This window comes from Montipora capricornis, chromosome 8 (genome assembly GCF_036669925.1).
Source record: "Montipora capricornis isolate CH-2021 chromosome 8, ASM3666992v2, whole genome shotgun sequence".
Taxonomy (NCBI): domain Eukaryota; kingdom Metazoa; phylum Cnidaria; class Anthozoa; order Scleractinia; family Acroporidae; genus Montipora; species Montipora capricornis.
Window position 1 is genome coordinate 37,601,983 of NC_090890.1, and position 10,000 is coordinate 37,611,982.

Consider the following 10,000-nt stretch of genomic DNA (forward strand, 5'->3'; position numbering starts at 1 on the left):
GCAAGTAATCACACTACTGCGCCAACCCTGGTCTCCCAGACACTGATTAGACACTTGGTCCGTGGGGTGCAGGGATGACGAAGTGGTGAGAGCACTCGCCTTCCACCAATGTGGCCCGGGTTCGATTCCCAGGTTCGGCGTCATATGTGGGTTGAGTTTGTTGGTTCTCTTCTCTCCACCGAGAGGTTTTTCTTCGGGTACTCTGGTTGTAACCTCTCCTCTAAAGACCAACATTTGACTTGATTTGTTGACATCACTTTACAGTGTCCTTTTCTTCCTTTACAGTGTCCTTTTCTTTCCTTTTCTTTCCTTTTCTTTCCTTTTCTTTCCTTTTCTTTCCTTTTCTTTCCTTTCTTAACAGTGCAACTGAGCATGAAATGAATTCTGTTGAAAAATATACATCTATCCTGGCTGTAACTATACTTACAACAGGGCTACTTTCGCCGTAGGCCTGATAGTAACCACCATTGAGACTGTATGATAACCAATACGTCTTCACCCATTGATCAGAATCACTCCTCCCTTGTGTCAACACTTTGGTTATCTTCACAACCTTGCCGATGTCGACCTGCAGTTCCACCAAAAAAAGGATACGATTCAATCACTTGAGGCAGGCAAGGGCATAAAGATTCCGACGAAAATAAAACTTATGATCGAGCCACGCGTAATTTACTTCTTAGTTGTCATGGGGAAGTGCATTTTGACGCGGTATATCGAAAAAACCGTAATTTATTTCAAGTTTGTTCGTTTTCAGCCAAATCTTCAGGAAATGTTGGTTATTAGTGAAGGAAAGTTTATCAAATGTAGTCAGATATCTGCAGGCAATAAGGAACAACTCAGGGGCGTAGCCAGGGGGGTCCTGGAGTGCCCGTGATCCCCCTTTGAGACAGTAAACAACGTAATACAAACCATATATGTGAGACTGGAACAGAGTAATTTCTGTCACCTGAAACTTACTTCATGTACTATCGATCCCAGACGTCCGTGCATGGACAAGGGCTCTTTTTCAGCCCACTTCACGAAGAGTTGATTTCAGTCTGCGGTTACAACATTCTGATCACGAGATAACATTTTTAAATTTGTGGAATACCGATCCCGTGATGCTATTTTCTGTTGCTCTCCCCAAAGAGAATAGTGGGAAACGATGATGACGGCAAGTAATACCGGCCGAAGGTGATTACGGGTAACCCAGGAAAAGCCTTGTCCGAGGAAATAAGAAACAGGTGGAAACTTTTCGTCAGGTTTTTTACTTTTCTCAGCCGTGGGAAGAACGATGGAATGTCGCCACGTGATCGGTTTATTCGAAACAGCAGAGCCACAAAAATGTTATCACATGATTACATTTTTTTTAACCTCAGACTGAAATCAACGGTCCGTGAACGGATGTCTGAGATCGATGGCATGCAGCTATTTTGTAGGCTTGTTCGCCCCCCCAACCCCTCCCTCCCCGCACTCGCTGCTCTTCCGAAAACTTATCATTTACACCAAAAACACCGTGCATGACCGGTCAGTACCCTGGATGTGAGAGAATGTGACCCCTCCCCCTCCCCTTCCTTTGAAAAATCCTAGCTACCCCCCTACAACTTGCAGCAGATGTCTAATCAGACGTCCAAAACACTTAATTTTGCTTTGTCCTACGGTGATTCTTCATAAGCTGGGGTGAATTTCACTGCGATAAATAAATATTATCTGCAGGCAATAAGAAGCAACTTGCAGCAGACACAGAAAAAAATTGTTGTTTCAACGTTTTGTAAAATAATGTCATTTTGACGAAATATACTTTTTCCTCAATTGTTATGAAATACTTTGCTTATTTTTCGTATGTAAGTTGCTTTTTTTTTGTTCACAATAGTATAAAGTAACAGCAGAACTGTTTGAAAGAGCAAAGGTCGTTTGTGAAACGAGCTTGGCTCGTTCCACTCTACTTTGTTGAGGAGGTATGCTCCCCAGAAAATTATGGATCTGTAAACTTTCGATTTTCCATTTCCTGTTACCTGCCAGCAAATTTGATTTCTCTCTAGTTGCCGAACCAAAGCTATATATTCAATGGTTTCATAACATTGTTTGTTTTTTAATGCCTCGACAGACACAAATAGAGGTCAAAACTACATTAGGAAATGTGCCCCTTTAGTAGAATGGGGTAATCCGTGCTACATTTGTATGCTATGTAATGCTTTGTAATGCTTTGTATACTTTAAAAAGTAAGAGGTTGGGGAGCTGGATTCTGTCTACTGGCTTGACCTCACGAAGTTGTCCAATTGAGAACAGCAAGATACATTCCAAAAATAAGTGTAAAAAGTCAACACGGACAGAGCGAGCAAAACTGTTGTTTTTGCTATTATTCTAGTAATGAAAGACACTTTGTAGAGCTTTAAAAAATTTCGATGTCGTTACACTCTCCTTTCTCCGTAGACTTTCACTTCACCGCGAAGACATTACGGAGTAGTCAAGAAGCTTAAGAACGCCGACAACGGCTGCGAGAACGCCACAAAACAGTAGGTTTAATGAAGAAACACACTGGGTCTGCACGCTCAGCAGGGGCTGTTTACATAAGAAAACTCGACTGGGTACGAGCACCATACCGGGATAAGTACTTGATTTCATGTCGTGTTTACATAATGCTTACGTGATTTCATATATTGTTTACATGAAGGCACAGTCACTTGAGGCTGTTTAAATACATGTGTGGATGGATTGACGAAATTTATGCATGCGCTACCCGCTCCAGTCCACCGACAGGCCTATTTTATACCGAAACTGGTGGTGCGTTTCAAAAAACTTGAGAGTGGCCAGTTAACGTTGCAATATTTCGCAAAGAACGGCAAAGCACCATAGTTAAAAAGAACTTGAGAAGCAATAGTTTTGTCATTAGCGATCAGCGTTCTCCTTTGCGTCGCTGCGTCATTGATTTTTTAAATCCCAGTTATACCTTTGACTTTTCACCTGAGTTAAAGGGGCAGTTTCATGGACTTACTAACTCAATTTTAAGAGAAATTTCTATTCTTTAATAAATTGCTTCTGGATCACCGCAGTGATATAAAAATCGCTTAAATTTTAAAAGAAAAATGAGCCACACTAAGTTACATTGGAATTCATATAAGATGCAAGGGGAGAACTTGAAAACGTCGACCCGACATTTTTAAGTTCACATTCATTCTAAGTTGGTTACGCATAATCAAAAACACTTAAAAATGGTTTCTGCATGCTAAAATGGCTGTTTTGAAGACATTTAGCCATCAATTTTAGTTTGCTATCAGTAAACGAGTCTCCTTTGCTTTCCAGATTTTACTAACAATTCGTAACACTGCCCCTTTAAAAGCGCATCGGTATGTGTTTTTTCCTCTCGCACTCGTGATCTTTGAATGGTGAATCAAGTTAAATTTCATGTCAGTGTAATCTGGATCTGGATTTCTCGATACATTCTCGTCATAACCCTTATATACTACATAATTGAAATAGTTACGCATTCACCTGGATAAATTGCCCGATATCATTGTATTTCGCCGACCATGCCCCTCTCTTGAGACCCGATCTGACCGTATTGAGTCGCGCGCGATCTGGACCGTGATTGGCATCCCACTGGCTGCTAGCAGTGATGGCCTTGTCAGGGATATTTCTGTTCTCCATACCCAAAACCCCTTCGCGACATTCTGGATTTGGTGATGGTGGTGGCGCGTCTACAACAAGATCAGATATGACAGTGGTAAATTTGCGCTAAAAGGAACAGGACTCGGTCGCTCTTTTCTACAAATGTAAGTATAAGATCAATCAAAAATTTTAGGAAAATGTTCGGTTTGAGCTAGATACGACAAATTCTTCGGAATAATCTTGGCAATTAAAACATTTGAGGTGAAGTTCTCTACCTTGACATGACTCATCCAAAATCATCTGTAGTTTTCCCTTCAAAGAATCGAAATTTTGGACCTGCACAACATAATGGTTGTTGCCCATAGCAATCTGCAGAAGTTCCCGTTGGTTGATACCACGGCCTATACCAACAGCAACAGTTCTCACTCCGCGAGCCTAACAAAGGGCAGGGGAAAAACACAGACAGCACGAAAATTCACTTTCATGGCCTTAGTCCAGACCGTAATTTAAATTCTTAAGGTGGCTCAAGACAGTTTTAACGCTTCCAAGTAACGCTCGTCATTAGAAGGATCGGTATTACAACGCTAAATCATGTATTAGGAATGTTATTAAAAAGATGCAGACATTATTGTGACGTAATATGTTACCGTGGCAACGGGCAAGCCATGTGAAAACACCCTTTATTTTGTCTTCAGTTGCTTATGTCTCAAAAACGTACTCGGTGAATCCCATTCTTTATTTCTGAAAAATACCCAGAAGGGCAAGATGAAACATTCTGCAAAGTTTAAAGCGGATTCATAGCCATCTTAATTCTGTGAATTTTTTTAAGGTGCTTCTGATTCTGCAATACAGAATTTTTCAGCCGAAAATTTTATCTTGGCCTTTTGATCACTTTTCAACAATACAAAAGGGGGGTCACCGAGTTCGTTTTTGAGATATGAGCAGCTAAATCCAAAATATAGGGTTTTTTTGCTGGGCTTCCAGCGATCAAAAGGCCAGGATGGCACTTTCGGCAAAGTTTTTAAAAAAATTCTGTAATGCAGAATCAAAGCCACCTTAACAAAATCACAGAATTAAGGTTGCTCTGAATCCAGTTTACAGATCTTTTTTAAACTTTGCAGAATGTTTCATTCTGGGTCTTTTTCAGAAATAAAAAAGTGGGGGCCTCCGATTTCGTGTTTGAGATATAAGCAACTAAAGACAAAATAAAGGGTGTTTTTACACGGCTTGCCCGTTGCCAAGGTAACTTATGACATCACAATAATGACCACATCTTGTTTGGAGATAATCGGTGTTTCATATGGTACCATAACATTGCTGTTACGTGATACAGTGTTGTAGCGTCATTCGTTCTAAAAGGAGTGTCTTGATAATGTTGAAACTGTTTTTAAATACCTTAAAAACTGTACGAAGTATTGCGAGTCTTGTTGGACAAGAAGCGTTAAGATTGAAGGGCTTCGGGTTTGCATGCGGTTGCCCCGGATTCAATCCTGTTCTAACGTCTGGTTTGGATTTGTTTCCGGTTGTCCCGGATTCAATCCTGTTCTAACCTCTGGTTTGGATTTGTTTCCGGTTGTCCCGGATTCAATCCTGTTCTAACCTCTGGTTTGGATTTGTTTCCGGTTGCCCCGGATTCAATCCTGTTCTAACCTCTGGTTTGGATTTGTTTCCAGTTTTCCCGGATTCAATCCCGTTCTAACGTCTGGTTTGGATTTGTTTCCGGTTGTCCCGGATTCAATCCCGTTCTAACGTCTGGTTTGGATTTGTTTCCGGTTGTCCCGGATTCAGTCCCGTTCTAACCTCTGGTTTGGATTTGTCTCCAGTTGTCCTGGATTCAATCCCGTTCTAACCTCTGGTTTGGATTTGTCTCCAGTTGTCCCGGATTCAGTCCCGTTCTAACCTCTGGTTTGGATTTGTCTCCAGTTGTCCTGGATTCAGTCCCGTTCTAACCTCTGGTTTGGATTTGTCTCCGGTTGTCCCGGATTCAATTCTACCACGCTTTGAAAATAGTCAACTGGCTGCCTCCTGCCAGTTGGGGTTCTTTATCATGTTCCCATTAAGTTTGAATTGTTTCTTTCAGATTATTAAAAGTGGGGTGCCTGTGAACTAACTTGAGAGCAAAAGTGCACTTCCACTGTGAACAAAGCATTCACATTTACACTTTATTGATGGCCCTGTATTTCCATGATAAGGCGAGAGTTGCTAAGAAAGAGGAAAGCAAAGAGAATGGTGACATTTCCTACGGCCGAATGGTTTCAGTTCTAAGGCTGGGCTTCCTCCCCCTAAAAAAAAGTGGGTATTAAATTGGATGCAATTGAATGGCAGGGAATCGAATGGAATGGAGTTGTATCGAATTACGTTATGTTGTGTTGTGTTGTGTTGCGTTGCATAATGAGATGTCGTGGATGCTGTGAAGATGATGACCTGCAGGATTTATTGCGTTCCAGGAGAACGCATTCTAATCGTCTAGTCTAATCGGGATGTCCCTCGGGTAACGATCGTGATGTCACACTATTTCCGCGTTCGGACGCCACCTTGTTTTGGCACAAATAGCCTCGATCTCATATGACAGTGTTACGGTTTACCTATGGGAAGTCAAGTCCTGTTGGATGGGATCAATACCTGGATGGGTGACCCGTCCGGGCAATACCAAACGTCTCGTCAATGACAAACAGGAACTGAACGCACCTCACTACTCCTTGATTACTGCTAGTTTAACTATACTTTTCAAGACGGCATGTACTAAGACCAGGAACACCGGAACACCCTGAATGTAACCCAAAACCCTCAAGTTGGCTAACCCTAGGCCTAGCTAGGTCTAAAGTTGGTTTTTAGGCCAAGGGTTAGCCAAATTGAGGGTTTTGGGTTACATCCAGGGTGTTCCGGAGTGTTCCGGTGTGCTAACCCTAGGCCTAAAAACCAACTTAAGGCCTAGCTAGGCCTAGGGTTAGCCAAATTGAGAGTTTTGGAATACTTCCAGGGTGTTCCGGTGTTCCGGGGTGTTCCGGTGTCCCGGGGTGTCCCGGAGTGTTCCGGAGTGTTCCGGTGTTTCTGGTTTTAGTACATGCCTTTCAAGACTGTGAGGACAGCAAAGAAGATGATAATGATGATGAGAAATCAGAAACTTGAGTTACGATTTCTTTCCGCTCAGCACTAACCTGTAGTGGCCTTAGTACTACGGGATAAGGCTTGCTGCCTCTGTTCGTCTTTCCATCAGTGAAAACAAGCAAAACGTTTGGCTTGTCTTTTCGATCACCGCCAGCAACTGTGAAGAGTTTTTGTGCAGCCATTTCAAGCGCCTTGTCTGTGCGGGTCCATCCTCCCGGATATTTGATGGACATCACACGCTTCTTGAGCTCGACTATTCTGTGGTATGCTGCGTTCGCGAAGTCCAATTGTAGTTTGGGGGAGGTACTGTAGGTAATAACACCAAAGTGGGTCCCTTTGGGGGACACAGAAAAGTGCTCGATGAGATCCCGCACAAACTCTTTCGCTTTCTCGAAGTTTGAGCTTCTTACACTTCCTGATCCATCTAGAATGATTCCGACATCCAAGGCCTTCGTGCACGCTGCGGGATAAACGACCCAACGTCTTTAATTTAAATTAGGCGAGACATTTTTGAGACAGGCGGAAACCGGAATTAAACCTCTCGCATGCCAGGCAGTTGTCTTTCCCAGATTTTTAAACTAATCGTCTCTAAAAGAGAAAACTTGAGATTCTTAGCAATACAAATGAAGTAGTTGCGTTACCGTCCGTAGATCAGAAACGTCTGGACCTTAAGCTCCCTATAATTAAGGACTTAAGATCGACGTCGCGATGAAGAAAACGAAAAAGCAAAAGTGCAATACAATTTATCTGCAAGAGTGCTTTTTGAACTTTTTTTTTTGCATTTCTCCCCCGTTTTCCGAGAATCTGAAACATGAAATGAGAAAACTTCAGTTTTACGGAAAACTTGAACACAAAACGACAAAAACAGGTCAAATTATTATCTGCAAATATAAATTCTCGTTATTGTAACATTTTAGCAATTACCGGTATTTCCAGTAGTTTGGTAGGCCAAATGTGTACCAACTATTCAAGAATTTCAAAATTGGTGTAAACCGACACAAATAAATGCTTTGCCAGAATCTAACGGAGTGGTTAATTGCATAGGGGTGTATAATTCCGGTTGACGCCATACATTTCTAACGCTACACTGTACCCAGAGAAATACTAAGCTTTCGACTAGAGCTTTGTTAATAGCAGATTGGTCAAGTCACGTGGCATGTGTTTTCAGCCAGACACTTACGTTTGGGACAAGGATTCTCCGAACAAGCTGCAGTTTCCTGGACCAGTCCTACACAGCTCTGCCCGTTTCTATTTGGAGGGGGGTTGCTACAGGATCTCCTCCGGGCCTTTACGCCTCCTCCACACGACTTAGAGCACTGGGTCCAAATCATCCAGTCAGACCACGCCCCATCAACATCACCAGCGCCTGAAGCAAAAATTAAAGTAAAAATACATTGAATAATTTGGCAGCGGTCGGATCTGATATTTAACAACCATTCACCGAAGTGGAGATGGCTAGTGGTGGATATTCTAAAACAGTGAGATAATATAGCACAAAAGGATGATTTCAATTTATTTATTTCTGCAAAGATTACAACATTTTAGGGCGCGGATTCCGCGCGAATTGCTCGGAGATGAATAGCAATGGATATCCGGAGTCAGCGCGAGCGTCCACTGCTTTGGTATATACTTAATAAAGGATATTACACGGTGGCGAGAAGATAAGAATTTTATTTTTTTAGTTGCAGCAACAAAGAGACGAAACCCCTGAAATATATTTCCAGCCCGAGAAAAGGGACGGGGGAGGTAGGGGGGGTGGTAAAAAGAACGGCACATTGCCATTTGGGGATGTTTTTTATTGCTTAAATTACCACAGAGCTCAGTCATGACCACAGTTGATTGACAAGTCATCCACATGTGCCTAAGGCACTACACCTTGTATAGTCCGTCTTCGTGTTTATCGCTAGAGTATTTGCGAATACCCTCACTACAGGGCACGAGTTACAAAAGGAAACCTAGTTAACTTCTCTTAAAGTCATCCCTGTCGACATTTACCAGTATGGGTACCGATATAATAAGGCTTATTTTTTTCGGGTGTAAATTGTTGGATTATGGCTGTTACCATGGCAACATCACATCTACTGACAGGCAGATATATTCTTATTTTTGGCCTAAATTCCTTAACATTTATACCTTTCTTTGGTCTAACCCTAACCTAATATTGCTGACCTGACTCATAACTTGACTCAAGGCTCATTGACCCATGACTCATTGACTCATGAAACAAGAATCCTTCTGATCCAAAATCTTTAATACGAAGTTGTTTGTCTTTCTTCCACGGAAGATCTTCAACCGCTTCTTTTCTTCCCATGAAAATATACCTTACGAGCTACGTATCTCTTTTCCCACGACTGTCAATTATCAATCATGCTTGGATGAATTCAAACAAAAGAAGAGGCGGGAAGGCTAATTCAGTTTACCTTGACAGGAATCAAGTACAATTTTTGCAAGGTTCTTTCTCAAGTCATCAAACCCATTCACATGTGTGACATATTTAGGGTTTCCTGCCGCTATCTGCAGAAGTTCTTTGTTGTCGATTTTGTTACCGACTCCAACTGCTACTGTCCGGACACCTTTTTTCTAAAAAGCAAATGTGTATGTTAAAGTTTTGGGAATCGAGCGAGTATTTTCTGCGCGCGAGAAGAATGGGGCAGGGAAAAGTCGCCCCATTTTTCTAGTGCGCTGGCGGCTTTGCCGCAAAAATTCTCGCACGATATACCCAACACAAGTGAGCCTGTTCACAGGATAGTTAAAGGTAGACGCTGTTATTGCTAAAATTAAGCGTCGCTCCAACAACAAAAGCATTACCTGAAGAAGCATTTAGAAAATAAATATAACCAAATATAGGTTGACTGCGTCGAGACCTGCGAGTCAATTTTAAATTGCAACTGATTTTTATTTATGACCAGTGATCTTTAAGACTGGTTATATTGTCATTTCCGCGCTCTAGATTTACTTGAAATCGTGAAAATACTGACGCAGCTGCAATGAGATTGCGAGTTAAGTACTTAAAGGTTACATTTATTGAACTTCAACCAGAACTCGTTACAAACATCATGACAATACCACTTTAAGTCGTCCTTTCTATTTTAAAATGATATAGCGGGCGAGCGCACATGCGCGGAAAAATGCAAAGCAAAGAGAGGGCCAAATACTTGGGCTCAGTTTATAAAAGCTGAGAGGAATAAATCGGACAAAGGCTGCGTTTTGTGGCAGCGAAGGGCTATGCAGCTAAATTAGAGCATTCTTCACATTCAACCGAGCTATAAATTGAAGAAGGGAATTTATAGTTCCAGCTGGAGCA

General features: G+C 41.9%; 1 protein-coding gene across 1 annotated transcript in view; it reads right to left on the minus strand.

Annotated features, from left to right (window-relative positions):
* LOC138014452 (uncharacterized) overlaps window positions 1–10,000 on the minus strand; it is a 77,245-nt gene that overhangs the window by 46,671 nt on the left and 20,574 nt on the right. The window contains 6 exon segments of the mRNA XM_068861526.1: window positions 428–568; window positions 3,472–3,677; window positions 3,864–4,023; window positions 6,747–7,156; window positions 7,877–8,062; window positions 9,117–9,276. Of these exon segments, the coding sequence (XP_068717627.1) occupies window positions 428–568; window positions 3,472–3,677; window positions 3,864–4,023; window positions 6,747–7,156; window positions 7,877–8,062; window positions 9,117–9,276 (1,263 nt within the window).